This window comes from Phycodurus eques, chromosome 17 (genome assembly GCF_024500275.1).
Source record: "Phycodurus eques isolate BA_2022a chromosome 17, UOR_Pequ_1.1, whole genome shotgun sequence".
Taxonomy (NCBI): domain Eukaryota; kingdom Metazoa; phylum Chordata; class Actinopteri; order Syngnathiformes; family Syngnathidae; genus Phycodurus; species Phycodurus eques.
Window position 1 is genome coordinate 16,651,440 of NC_084541.1, and position 14,732 is coordinate 16,666,171.

General features: G+C 39.2%; 1 protein-coding gene and 1 non-coding gene across 2 annotated transcripts; both read right to left on the reverse strand.

Annotated features, from left to right (window-relative positions):
* Positions 1-3,520: 3,520 nt before the first annotated feature.
* Positions 3,521-8,940, reverse strand: LOC133415922 (cornifelin homolog B-like). Its single transcript, XM_061702470.1, has 4 exons — positions 8,868-8,940; positions 7,713-7,826; positions 5,883-6,043; positions 3,521-4,570 (listed from the first exon to the last, which is right to left on the reverse strand). The coding sequence occupies exons 2-4, from the start codon at positions 7,816-7,818 to the stop codon at positions 4,439-4,441; spliced, it is 399 nt and encodes a 132-aa protein (XP_061558454.1). The 5' UTR covers positions 7,819-7,826; positions 8,868-8,940; the 3' UTR covers positions 3,521-4,438.
* Positions 8,941-14,449: 5,509 nt separating this feature from the next.
* Positions 14,450-14,523, reverse strand: trnav-cac (transfer RNA valine (anticodon CAC)). Its single transcript has one exon. It is a non-coding gene; the product is annotated as a tRNA-Val (tRNA).
* Between the last annotated feature and the right edge of the window lie 209 nt (positions 14,524-14,732).

The following is a 14,732-nucleotide window of genomic DNA, read 5'->3' on the forward strand; positions in this document are numbered from 1 at the left end:
CTCCCTGCTGCCGTTGTTTTCAGAGGTCAGAGTTGTTTGTTTGCCCGGAGGCCCGCAGCGTGATAGTCGGACTACGCCTGAGCGCCCCACGCATATATCGTACCCCCCACCCGACCCACCTAAGCACCCCCCCCCCCCCCCGCAACATCAGCTCATCTTAATCTGAGCGTTATCAGCTCACTCCCCCGCCCCCCACCAACTCAGAGCTTGTCTTTTTAAAAAGGAACACTTCCCCCAGGAAATGACAGAGAGACTCCGAGGGAGATAGACAGCGTCTCTATCTGTCATGGGAGAAGATTGGGGTCACACTATCAGGGGATTTGGGGGGGAGGGGGGGGGCACGGGGTGTCACTCAGGTGGGCTTCACAGGCCTCAGGTTCAAATCCATCCACTGATCCTACAGCAGTGATTCTCAAAATGTGGTATGGGTACAACTAGGGGTACGTGGGCTCCCTCTAGTGGTACGTGAAAGAATCACTGCCTAAGTACAGCTCCGTTGTATTTAACTTTGAAGTTCACGAATCTAGCAGATGGAGCTCTGCTGATTTCAAGGGTTTTGGTGTCAGGTGAGTTCCGCCGAGCAACAAGCGACCAATCAGAGATCAATAACTGTTGATCACCGTTGCTGCGACGGATAGCTCGATCAATGTTTTTATTTCATTATGAATCATATACGATAGATCAGTGATTCTCAAATGGCATACTTTATTCTTATACAAGTAAGATTTTGGTCTCTTAAAAATACAACTTTTTCTCATAAAATAATGTTTCAATTCTACGGGCCTCCTCCTGATATGTGTGCCTTGGCCACCAGGGGCAGTAACACATCGATATGATGGTGTAAGATGAAAGAAACTAAGAAGAACTAAGATCCAGTAATATTGGTTGTTTTTCGCAGAGGATAAAGAATGTATGCCTGAGTATTTTTATATTGTGTGTCCACATATGTTGCTGCCGTTTGTGTTCAGATATCCCTTGCTTACCTACCGCATCAATGCATTCCTAATACTTGTTTGTAGTTGTACGTGTGGTTTAGTAACATTTAAATACAGGATCAGACCTAAAGGGGAGGGAGAGGGAGTGCGGGGTGGGTGGGTCAGGGGGCACCGACCACCTGATTAAGAAACACTGAGGAAATGAGACAAGCACGGGGTCTATTTTCTCCAAGAATGGGAATGGATGAAGTGGGTGTTGCAGGTGGGATAAGTTGCGAACGTGTGTGCGCGTGCGCGTGTGCCGAAGTCACAGATATTAAATCAGCTCCTTTTAAGGAGGCACAACAGAAGCCCTGTGCCCCCGCCAACACAACAAAGAGGGCAGCCAGCCAGCAATTAACATTCCTGCCGCTTTTACGAGCTCGCCCGGACACGCCCCTTCACTCACACCCCATTAACGTGGCCCGCATTCGTCCTGGCAAACCATAACTGTCATTGTAATCCCATTAAAACAACAAACCGTGTGTGTGTGTGGGGGGGGGGGGGGGGGGGGGGGGGGGCTATTGGGTGGAGAAGGACAGGGGCACGGGCAAGCAACATGTGGGTTAATACCATTAATTAGACGCGGCTTAAAACCATGTTGATCTTGTTTATGTTTGGCAAACTACTGTCAGATACTAATTATTAAAAATACCCACTAGAATGTGTAAAAAGCCCCCAATGAAGCTTAGCCAGCCAATCTTTTGACTTCTAGGTCGTTCATACCGCAGGATGAGTCTTGAGTTTTGCGATTTTGCGGAAAGTTTTACACTTTTTTTTCCCACTTTAAATGCTTTTTTTTTTTATATATAAACAGAAACGTCATTAACTACTAACTACTTTTAAAGTCAAAAAGTGTCTCCAAAAACTTAGCTAGCTCATCTTTTGAGTTCTTCGTTTGTATCTTAGGCTAATCTTTGCATTTTTGCGATTTCATGTTTTTTTTTTAATTGAAATGTTGTTTTTAATCGGAATCTTGTCATTAACTCGTTACATAACATTTAAAACTGATACCGTGTATTGGTAACTTTTTTTTTTTAACAGAAGCTAATTGTAACTGTATCATCTTGTATCACAAGAGCTTCATCGGTATCGCTGGCAAATCCCTACAAATGACTACTTTTTCTGAAAACATCATTGTAAACTCCTTATATAGCAAGAAAAATCTAATATCTAATGTGATTTTAATGATGTTGTAAACCTTTCTTTTAAACTTGATGCGTCTTTTTTTTTTAGCAGACCGTTTACATCACAACAGAGGAACATTGTCTGTGTAATGGTCTTCAACATATTCCATTTATTTTGTCTTTAGAAGCATGGCCTCCATGTTTTTGTACAGATGTCAACAAGTGGGCATACACAACGCCTGCCCAAAAAAGTTTGATATTTCTGTTTCTAAAGCTAATCTTCACGTTGCCCGAATAACAAATGTTTATTAAATTTACCTTCTTTCAATTTCCTCATTAAAAAAACAAACAAACAATCATTTGGAACATCATTGATAACTCCTTATATAACCGTTGAAACTTAATCTTAACATTTATTTCCATTGAGAACAGAAGTTCTTTTCGTCTCCTGCATCTGTTCTTAACTACTTTTCATGAAAACAAATGTCAACAAAACAGTCGCAGGTTTTTTTTGTTAGTTTTTTTTTTTTTTGCCTGCCTTCCAGCCCATGTGAGCTGTTTTTTATTTTTTATTTTTTTTTACATATGGTAAGATGTTTGAATTAAAACAAAAAGAGTCAGAAAAATTAAGCATACTTGCTGATATGATTTAGATTTAGCTGAAAACAACAGTCAAGATACATACTGAGAAATGGAAAAAAATAAAAGTACCCATCAATCATTTGGGTAATAATTTAAAGAAAAAATATAATCAAACATGTCATTGCTCGGGATGAATTAATTAATTTTTATTTAGTTATTGTATTTTCACAACCATAAGGCACACTTAAAAGTCTTACATTTTCCCCAAAATGAGTTCCAAAATCTATAAATGTTGTTGTGTGATGAGCGCTCCGCTTGACTGACTGGGAGCATTTCCTGCCGACACGCTGCTTATGCAGAGGAAAAGCGGACGTGGCTGAGGACCGCATTAAAGGGGTAAGGGTGCGCGTGAAGGCACGCCCCCAGTAGGTCTATAGCGCCGGTATGTGCGTTGTGCAAAACAACATCGGTTTGGCTAAGGACCCTCGAAAATGACTGCGGTCAAGCCAGCCTGCACTCGTAAAGTAGCAATCAAGCCAGCCGCCCCTAATTTTGTTCATTACGGTAATAAGTCGCCAACTCGCGGCGAAAGCCACCTTCGAAATCAAAGCTTCCCAATAAGACGGACGTCAATGCTCTTCGATAAAGGAATGCAACCAGCAAGGTTAATTGAATCTTGAGATGCATTAAAAAAAGTGTAGTTTATTTGTTTTCGGAGACTTTTATTTTGAAATACAATATCAGATCTTCATCAAACCTCTTTTAGTGGAGTTGCATTCCTTAACCAAAGAGCACTGACATCCGTATTATTGGGAAGTTTTTATTTTGAAGGTGGCTTTCGCCGCGTGTTGGCGACTTATTACAGCAATGCCTCGTATGAACAAAATTAGCGGCGGCTGGCTTGACCGCAATCGAAAACTGCACCTACGAATAGACGCGCTTACGAAGCGCAGTTTAAACTGCAAGCTGTCAGTTAGGCGGAGGAACATGGGAATCGAGAGAATTCGAGATCAACGAGTCCATGGTTCGCGAGTGGAGGAAGCGAGGCGGCCCGAGTCCGAAGACCAACTCGAGCCAACCTCAACTCGCCGGGTGAGTCACGCCACAATTTGGGAATGGATTGTGGATGCTTGGGCTAACGTGTCTGCTTGCACTGTTGTTCGAGCTTTCGCGAAAGCTTTCCGGGGAGCCCCCCGGCAACGAGACTGACTCCGACAATGACGAGATACAGAACATGAGGACTTTGATGGATTTGTGGATGAGGATTGATCAAAAAATAACGTGAGTACGTTGTTAAATACTTCAATAAAGTACAACCAAACTCAGTTTTGCTCCTGCTGCCTTTTTAAAAACATTGTTTTCGCATGGATGCATGCTACCGTATGTTTTAAGCTAACGTATGTTTTACCATGCCCAATAATACTTATGTATGTGTTAAATACAGAAATAGACCGCGTAAGTGAGACTGCGCCTTTTAATACGGTGCGCCCTGTTGTCGTGAAAATACGATAGTAAAAGTGCATTTTGTCTTGTGGTACCATCAAGATCCTCAAGGGGGTGACTGAGTGACAGTGTTAGCAGATTCATGACGACAGCTCAATAAATCTGAATTATAATATAAATGGCTCTATTTACGCGGAAGCCGAGGTATCACTGTACAGGAATTACGGAGTCGGGAATGAGCGAAGGATTCCGAACACAGCCTATGCGCCTTTTACGTAGTGTGGTTTTTCACTATAAAGCGTACCGCTGTTGTTACGCGAAAGTCTTGGTGTGTTTGTTAACCAGCACGATTTCGATGGCTCGCTCCTTCATTTCGCGCGCCATCTGACACCATACGCACGCCGAACAGAAGGTGGCGCACACGCAGTCATTGAACATGGAGCCCTGTGGACACACAACATTTGGAAAAATCACACTCAAGACATTATTCTTGAGAAAATTGTTGGAATCTTGCGAGAAAAAGGTGGATTTCTTTCTGGTTAATATGTACAGAAAAAAAGGGTGAAAAGAACAGAATAGAACATTTTTCAAGATAAATGTTTTTTTTTTTGGTAAATAGTCAAGAAAAAAAGGGAAGTTGTTTGGAAAAAAAAGGTTACTCCTAGGGGGATGAAGTAGTATTTGTTTTAAGGAAAAGATAACATTTCCATTAAAAACCCATATCTTACATTTAAGAAAAATGTTACAAAATTATTTGAGTAATTTTTTATTTGTATTTTAAGTAGAAATCTTCTGAGGAAGTTTTTCCCCCACTATTATTCAATGATTCCTCCCTAAAAAAAGTCACTATTTGATATTTTCCCCACATATTTTACAAGAAAAAAGTCACACAAGGAAAAAGTTGTTTTTTCAAGAAAGATGTAAATAATATTTCAAGGAAAAGTTATACATTTCTATGAAAAAGTCAAAATGTCAACAATGATGGAAAAAAAAAAGCTAGATCTTTTTGTCAACAAAAAAAGTCAAAATCACAAAAGTTATTTGTTAGATATATTGTAGAAGTTATCATTTATTTGCTTAGCTTGCATTAGTATTATGGACAATGTTTAGAAAGAAAGATGTCTCGCCTTCAAGAAGATGACTCAGCAGGAATCATCTGAGAGAAGGACGTGGCCGGGACGTGGCAGGTGCCATGTTTTCACCTTGAAACCCTACCCTTAGTGTGTTGTGTCTTGTAAACTTAGAAACCTCCCTATTTTCAAATAAATGCAGGAGCGACGGGAGAGATTGTTTAGAGCGTGTTGAGAGGCTGTAACCTGAACAATCTCCCATGCGCCCTCCTCATGAGTAAAATGACCAACGTCTTCATTCCTTTTGTGTTTATTCATTATAATGTTTGGTGAGATAAATCCAACATTATTTCTTTCCATGAAAAAGCCATATTTTAAACAAATAAATACAAAACTAAAAAATCTCTAAAAATAAATAAATAAATATACATTTTCAATCAAATGTTCAGACTTTTTGGGCAAAAAAAGTGGGATTATAAAAAACAACAACCACATTTTAGCTGAAAAAGTGTAATTAAAAAAAAACGTACGAGTGACTGAGTTAGTTAGTTCATTATTTTGTTGGTTATAGTGCGACACTCTTTTTTTTTTTAACATAGTAATGATTACCTGACAATAACGCACGCTAAAATGGTACTTAATCAATTACCTGTACATAATTTACAGCGTATGCATTACGTACTTACCCGTATGCCGTAGAGTTGGCGCACAGACACCCTCATGGACATGGTGACGGGAGGGACACAGGGGCTCAGCAGTACGTCCACCAGGGGGAGGCAGAGGCACTCGCCGTACTTTTTGGCCGTCATGCAGGCGAAGCAAGGCAAGCACCAGAACGCACAGCAGCCTTTAAGTCAGCAACACACAAATTGTTGGATTTTGGTCTGAACCGTCACTGTAACATGACTTTTATTTCCACACAAAAATGGACAAGATCCACCTACAATTACCTGCTTCACCCGTACACTTCCCTCTGACAGTAACCTATATGAACAATTTCAATCTGGTTTCCACGCATTCCACAGCACAGAAACCGCACTAATCCACCTAACCAATAACGGCTGTGGATTACGGACTCCTTTCCCTACTCATTTTCCTGGACCACCCTTCAGCCTTTGACACAATCTCACATTCAAGTCAACATCTATCAAGAGACTTGAATCTACTGGAATTTCTGGCACTGCACTTTACTGGTTAACCTCATATCTTTCTGACCGCACTCAGTTCATCCAATTAAAATTCTTCACATCAGATCATGCCCCCCTTTCCTTTGGTGTTCCTCAAGGGTCCGTCTTTGGTCCAATTATTTTCTTAACCTCCATCCTTCCACTTGGTCATATCTTCGCAAATATAACACACTCTCGTTTCAGTCACACAACGCCATAACTCGGTCTGCCTACTTGCACCTGCGCAACATCTCCCGTCTCCTCTACCCTAACAACTCTGCAACTCTGATTCATTCACTTCTCACATTCAGTCTTGATTACTGCAGTTCACATCTCATTGGCCTACCAATGAGACAAACCCATCTGTAACTTTACAAAAGGTTGAAAACTCTGCCGCCCGCATTCTGACAAGATCCCCTTATACAAGATCCTCCTTTTCACATTGAAAGCCATCAATAAGCTCGCCACTCAGTAGCCCACCAACCTCCTCCACATTAACATAGCCACCCGTTCTCTTAGGTCGTCATTCTCAGTTCAACTTGATCCACCTCCCGCCCGTCTGATCGCCATGGCATCAAGAGCCTTCAGCTGCTCAGCCCCTCATCTTTGGAACCCTCTCCCACCTCACATGAGGAATTCGGACTCTCATCACATTCAGAACATTACTCAAAACACATCTCTTTAAACAGCCACATTCTTTACAACTGGTTTGATCATTTATTGCTCATTCTGTATTAGACTACTTTGCTTTATTTTATTGCTCATTTTCTATTTAATTGTATATTGTTCTTTTTGTGTAAGCGTGACCTTCAGTGACATGAAAGGCGCTCACAATAAAATGCATTATTATTCACATTTATCAACGTGATATGCAGTACAGTGGACCCCCGTGATAAACCGATATGGATATGTTCCAGACCCACCTTCCATGGGTGAAAATCCACAATATGGACAGACCATATATAAAAACAATTTTAAAATAGTTTTAACCCTCCCAATAAGCTTTAAGTAGCTTCTTGGGGGTCTCTTTTCACGTGTGGCATACTTCGGTATACCCTGGCGCTGGAGCGTGTGCAGCTGTACGACGTGACGTGAATAAATGGTACCTTCAGTGTTGTACCACATTGAGCCATAGCATGCTTGGCAGCACTGAGCTCTTCCATATAGTCTATAGATGCAGTATATCGCAGATTTTCACCTATAGCGGGTGGGTCTGGAACATATATCCCAATAAACGGGGGTTCGCTGTATGCTGTAAAAACCTACGGGGGAAAAAAAAAAAAAAAAAAAAAAAGCCACCGCTGGGGTTCGAACCACGGACGAACCGCAACGGAGCACTATACATCTTACACATGGGTACGTCGTTGCAGCAGTCGCAGATGCCGCTGCCCCACTTGTTGGACTCTTGGTGAACCATCACGGGCTGAGGCTGGTTGATGACCATCTTGGACGACATGGCGGCTCCTGGGCGGACGACACATGAGAGAATGCGCTTGTGCAAAGTCATTTGGATTTTGCTTATTTGCAGCCCTTTAAACATGTAATTATATCTTCATGGCTTGTTAAATGCGGGCGTGTCCTGCTTTACATAATACCTAACCCTCACCCATAACAGCAAGAGTAAAACCAAAAACACTATGTATGTCGTCTGACAAAAAAAAGATGAAATTGTAGACCGGTACGATTGGTAGCTAGAATGATCTAAAAAAATGCTCCACGTTTTAAAATCCAAAGGGTCATATTTTAACGACGTTGGAAATCTACAAGGAAAATGGGATAGTTTTCAAGAAAAAGTCACACATTCACTCAAAAAAAGTGATTGCATGAAAAAAAGTCGGGTTTTTTTTGTCGAGAAAATTTGTATTGTATTTTTGTAATTGTATTTTTAAAAGTCTGAATTTGACAAGAAACTCCCTTTTTTTGGGCGGGGTGGATCAGAATGTACCTGTTTGCCAGAGGAAAATAAAAACATAATATTCCTCTTATAAAAATTCCAGGGGGAAATGTCTAAAATTTTCAAGGAAATTATGCATCGAGAGAGAAAAAAAAAAGTCAGACTCAAAGTTGGAAACGTACATGGAAAGATGGATTTTGCAAGAAAATTGTATTTTCCCAAGAAAATTTTCACGTTCTTTTGAGGGGAAAAACACAGTTCGCGTCAGTTAATTTCGGAAAAGTCATAATTTTTCAAGAAAGATTTCATATTGAGAGAAAAATTAAGCCATTTGCCAATTTTTCAATTACCTGTTTGAAAATAATACATAACCCTCTCTTGAATCAGATGCAGACAGATGGATGGATAGATAGATAGATAGATAGCTAGATAGATAGATAGATAGCTAGCTAGATAGCTAGCTAGCTAGATAGCTAGCTAGATAGATAGATGGATAGATAGATAGATAGATAGATGGACAGATGCGAAAGCTGACATCATGAAATAGCACATCAATTCAAGTGTAAATAATCGGAACAATGTGTCATCCTAAAAGAGTTATTGTGTGTTACCTGAGCGCGCGACACGTTAGGAAGGGAAGCGAACGTCTTGTCGGCGCCCGAGTCGCTCCAGAAATAAAAGCCGAGAGGACCGACTGGAGCGACCTGTTGGGCCTGTTGTGTCCCAGGTGAGTACAAATTCAATTTGAATATGTTGTTGACAAAGAGGCGGCACGGTGGACGACTGGTCAGAGCGTCAGTCTCACAGTTCTGAGGACCCGGGTTCAATCCCCGGCCCCGCCTGTGTGGAGTTTGCATGTGCCTGCGTGGGTTTTCTCCGGGCACTCCGGTTACCTCCCACGTCCCAAAAACATGCATTAATTGGAGACTCTAAATTGCCCGTAGGTGTGACTGTGAGTGCGAATGGTTGTTTGTTTGTATGTGCCCTGCGATTGGCTGACAACCAGTTCCGGGTGTACCCCGCCTCCTGTCCGATGATAACTGAGATAGGCTCCAACACGCCCGCGACCCTAGTGAGGAGAAGCGGCTCAGAAAATGGATGGATGGATGGATGGATGTTTACAAAGAGTATGTGATGTCATCGCCATCGGGGGGACAGGGGTCCGCCTGGAAAACAGTTGCCCCACTGAGGTTCGGAAGCATTAGCCCCCACAGTCGTTAGCTTCATTAACAGTAACGTTTAATGTTTCGCATCACATTTGAACAGCATTTGCAGCCTTGCGGGTGCTTCCCATTTTGAAGGAACTACATGCTCGGATGTTATTTGGTTGATTTTGTACAAACATTGGTGGATTTTGTACAGAAATTATTGAGCAAATTTTCAACAATAATTATTTTGTGGATTTTGTGTAAAAATGATTTAGTACATATATGTTATTTTGAATATTTTGTACAAAAATATTTAATCTATTTCCTTTTTTTTTTTTACAAAACTTATTCTGTCTATTTTGTCTGAAGGTTATTTGGTCTATTTTATGTTTGTACAATTATTGGACTTTGTACAGAAATTGTGCAGTGAATTTTGTATGAAAATTATTTAGTGGGTTTGGCACAAAAATATTGTTGGGGTGGATTTTGTGCACATTTTTTGGTAAGTAGTAAGTAGTAAGTAGTTTTTTTGCACAAAAATGTGTGGATTTTATTGAAAGAAAAATATTTTGTCAAGTTTGTTCAAAAATTATTTAGTACCTAAAGACAAATGTGGATTTTGTCTGAAAATTATTTTGTGGGTTTTACACAAAGATAATCGAGTGTGTAGTGTACCAAAATCTTTTGATGGATTTATTACAAAATGTGGTTGGAAAGATTTGGTAAAAAAAAAAAAAAAAAAAAAGGATGAAGTAGCTTTTGTAAAGACATTCATGGCTTTTGTTAAAAAAAATTGGAATTTCTAAGAGAATTATTGTGGGGATTTATTAGATTTCATCCAAAAAATAAGTGCATTGGTGCAAAATTTATTTTGCGGTTTTTGTGGGGGGGGGAAAAAAAGCCATATCTGTCATAAATGTATTTTGTGGCTTTAATATGAAAATGATTTGATGGATTTTGAAGTTTGATTCTGTGGATTTGGTGCGAAAAGTATTTATTACAGAGTGGTTCATTTCGACGAAAATCACCAACACATTAGCTAACTGTTAATACTTTCTGTTTGCTCTTTGTCACTATCTTTCTGGAAAAAGTGTCCCAAAAAGGAAAAGAACATGCCAAATGCGGAGAGTCACTCCAGATTTGAGTGTCTTCAAGGTGCAGGAGTGTACTTCGAGCGTCATGCTATTAAGTCGCGTTCGCAGAAACATTCCAGCAGATGCTTCGCGTGTGATGGCGATGACATCATTTATTTGAACAACCTTGAAATGTCACTCTCGAAGTCACCGCCACCCGAAACCAGGAGGAGCAAGGGAGGGGTGGAAATTCCAGAATATTCAAAGTTAATCTAAAATGCAATCTAGGTCAATCAGTCATTGTCTTGGCACCTTACACAACATTTCAGTGCATTTATTTTATTGATTTATTTTTTGGGGTAATTGAAAAAAATGCCACATTGTCAATATGCAACATGGTTGCAGTTTGGTTGGAATTGAACGATAATTACCCCACGATACAAAAAGATGATTTTTTTTGTGTATTTTGTTTGAATGTGCTTTTGTGGATTTCGTACAAAAATTATTGAGTGTGATTTGAAAGGTAAATTATTTACTGGCTTTTGCCAAAAATTGAAAGTGAATAATTGTATTTTTTACAAAGGTTATTCAGTCAATTTTGTGCAAATTAGTATTGTAGTGTATTTTGTACAAAAAAGTGTGCGTCAGTTTTGTAGATTTTATATGACAAATGTTTAGTAAGGAAATGTTTTGTGTCTTTTTTCATGAAAATTATTTCCTTTATTTCTTTCAAAAAAGACTGGGGAAAGACAGTATTTGTAAAAACCTAAGTGGAAGATTTTGTGCGAAAATGACAGTATTTGGTGTATCTTGTACAAAAAAAGTTTGTGATTTTTGTAGATTTTATATGACAATTATTTAGTAAGAAAATGTTGTGTATTTTTTCATGATTTTTTTTATTATTTATTTGTAAAAAGACTGGGGCAAGACTGTATTTGTAAAAAAGTAAGTAGAAGATTTTGCGTGAAAATTATTTAGTGTGTTTTGTACAAACATTACGTAGAGGATTTTAGATCATTATTTCATGGCTTTAATATGAAAATTATTTCTGGGATTTTATACAATTATTGTATGGATTTTGATAAAGATTCTTTAGTGTATTTTTTTCAAAAAATATTTTGTGGCTTTTGTACAAAAACGTTTAAGTTTATTTTGTGCTAAAATTATTCAGTTGTATATTGTCCAAAAATTAGGTAGTGTATTTTATACGAAAATTAGGCCGTGAGTGGCTTTAATATTTTACACAAAAGTTACTTTGAGTATTTTGTAAAATTGAATGAATGAATAAACAAATTGATACTGGATTGATTTACTGGATGGATAGTACTGGATTTTGTAAATTAATAAAGAGCAGCTTTCGCCTTCTGTGAAATAATTATTTCACAGATTTTGTAAAAAAAAAAAAAATGAGCATGACAACTATTTTGTGGATTATTTGGCACAAACATATTTTGACACTTTATGCAACTGGTAATATTTTGCACTGTTGCAGTTTGCTCGAATGGAACGGCAATTACCTTACCTTAGTCGCCACAAGCGTCTAAATTGGGAATTCACGTGTCCGCCCATCCCGTCGCCGGCTGGACTGTAACCTCTCGGTTCACGCCGCAGCTCACTTGTTTGCTTTCTCGTCAGCGCGGGTCAGTAGGTTTGTCCACGAGGCGGCTTTCGGCCGGTTCATGTTGGACCCTGATGTGGGTCGAAGGTAACTGAAACACTACGGAGTGAAGTCTGCCAGCAGAAACACGAGATACAAAAGGATACAAAAAGAGGAGAAACAGAAGGAAAATGTGTTTTCTCAAATAATATAAAACTACAGTATATATATATATATATATATATATATATATAATTTTAAAAAAAATCTATAATATAGCTTAATATGAATACTAATGAAAAAAATTATATCATCATCTATAGAAATCTTTTTTTATGATTACTATTTGTTTTTTATTTAACATTGGACATGTCAGCAAAGGGTTTTGCAACAGCACGACTCACAATTGTTTGTCATCAACGTCTATTAAATAAATTAGTGATTAGAAGTAACCCCGGAACGGGTCGAACCATGTCATCATTGCCCGAACAATTCACTCATAGTTCATTTTGACCGCGTATGTATTCCTTAGCGCCTGTTCTCACCCTCTCGTTGGCACAGTTCTTCAAATAAGAGGCACAGTGTGCTTGCTTCAAGCTGTTCATTGGTCACTTCCAGTAGAGGTTTACTGTAAAACTGACACCACAAAAGACAATTTAAGATTGTATATTTAAAGATCAAAATGCTCCAATAAACCATATCATTTTGTCTAAAGAAAATGCACTAGCTTAATGCTAACATTTAATATGAAAAACCAAAGACAGGCTGATGGAAGGCTTGGACGTTATGGTAAATAAAAAACGGCGCGGCAACACATGCAAACATAAACAACGACTTGTCAAACACCAAATCGTGCTTCTGTCCGACGGTGAAGGGGCCTCTTCTTCCTTTTTCTTTCTATTAACTACGCCACATCTCTTTCAATAGAGCTCAGTGCTGCCGAGCATGTTGTGGCACAACGTGGTACTACACTGAAGGTGTGCAACTCTAAGTTCACACGTGTGTGTGTGTGTGTGTGTTCCGCTAAATAACAAAAATCCGTAAGTAATTGACGCCACCTAAAAAGGTTTAGAATTGCCTATAGATTCCACAAGATGGCAAAACACCTTTCTTCAATTAGACAAGGCTACGTCCTGAATAAATAAAGCTATTCCCCTCAGTTCTTCGGCACCAAATGCCACAAGATGGTGCCAAAGCAATATTTTTTAGATTATACATAGCTTTGGTCTGAGCACAAAAAACTGTGAATGCGGCTAGGTTACCCCCAAAAATGTGCAAATATGGAAATCTGTTAATGCTGAACCGCGAATATGTGGAAGTTCACTGTATAGTAGTCGAAGCATTTGACTCAAATGTAATAAAACCACAAAGGAACTGTTATAAAACGTCCCCAAAATGGTTAAGCTATAAATGTGGAGTGTGTTTGTGTAGAGAGCAGGGGGGATGGAGGGAGGAGTCAAAAGACGAATAAAATAGCAAAGATTTGCCGCATAGGAGATGAGACGTACATCTCCCTCTGACCATTCGGTAAAAAAAAATATATATATATATATATATATATATATATAAATGTTATTATGAATATTATTATCATTTTGATGTATATGCTTCACAACTTGCCATTTGCGTGCAGGTGAAGGCACAAAATGGAGGGCAGCGTTGACTCAGAAAGTGCCCAGACGACCACCGGGACCGGACTCCCTTGCAGACCCCCGGAGGAGCACAGGTGGGCGGCTGACCCTTTCCTAACGGCGGCCCGGCTTCTCCGCGGAACGTACCATGTGGACCTGTACAGGGGGGACAGAAAAGTTAAAGAGGACAAAAATCATCGCCCCAGAAGTGCTGGTGGGTCGGTGAGGACGGCACGCGGGCAGCCCAGAACGTTAAAGACTCCCAGACTGGCTCCCATTGCTGAGATGTAGTTGGTAGACGTGTAAGATTTTGGTCATTAAAATGTGTCATATAAAAACCACGTTGCTTTGCTCATTCACAAATCTTTTTGATGGATTTGCAGCAAAATGTGCCAATCTTCTAATATCTCATGCGTTTTAAATTGCACAGCCAGACTGCCTTTGTGTAAAAATAGATTTTCATACAATATCCAACAAAATTTGCATTGGACTTAAGTAAACAAATGATTTTCAAGGCTTTGTGGTTGTATACAATATGAATACTATTTCAAAAAATGTTAAAATACATATTATATATATATAAAATATGTATATAATTTGTACTAAGCCAAATGTTTTAAATGGAACCCAACACTTCACCTCTTGGGAGTAGCATAGGAGCATGTTAATACATACATTGTACAAAGTTATACTTTGAGTTTGTAATTATTATTTTTTTTGCATATACTGTTTAAAAAAAAAACGTGTTTCCGGCCCGGTTTCGAACCGGGGACCTTTCGCGTGTGAGGCGAACGTGATAACCACTACACTACGGAAACTCATGCAAATCTCACGCCCAAAGCTAGTTATATACCATTACCAGTGCGCCACGTTTACACCATGTTTTCCGAAATAGGCAGTTTCTCAACCTGGAAACATAGAAATAATGAACAATCAAGTAACACAATCAAAAGTTCGTTACGAATATCGAATGGTCTCCATTTTGTATTTCAGGGGTATTGCTTGTTCGTTCGCTGTAATTAGGTTC

Coding starts and splice junctions, on each gene's coding strand:
- LOC133415922 (XM_061702470.1), bottom strand. CDS start 7,818: ATGTCGTCCAAGATGGTCATCAACCAGCCTCAGCCCGTGATGGTTCAC. Junction 6,044..7,712: donor CTGCAACGACGTACCCATGT/GTAAGATGTATA, acceptor GCTGACTTAAAG/GCTGCTGTGCGTTCTGGTGC. Junction 4,571..5,882: donor GCCAACTCTACGGCATACGG/GTAAGTACGTAA, acceptor GTGTGTCCACAG/GGCTCCATGTTCAATGACTG.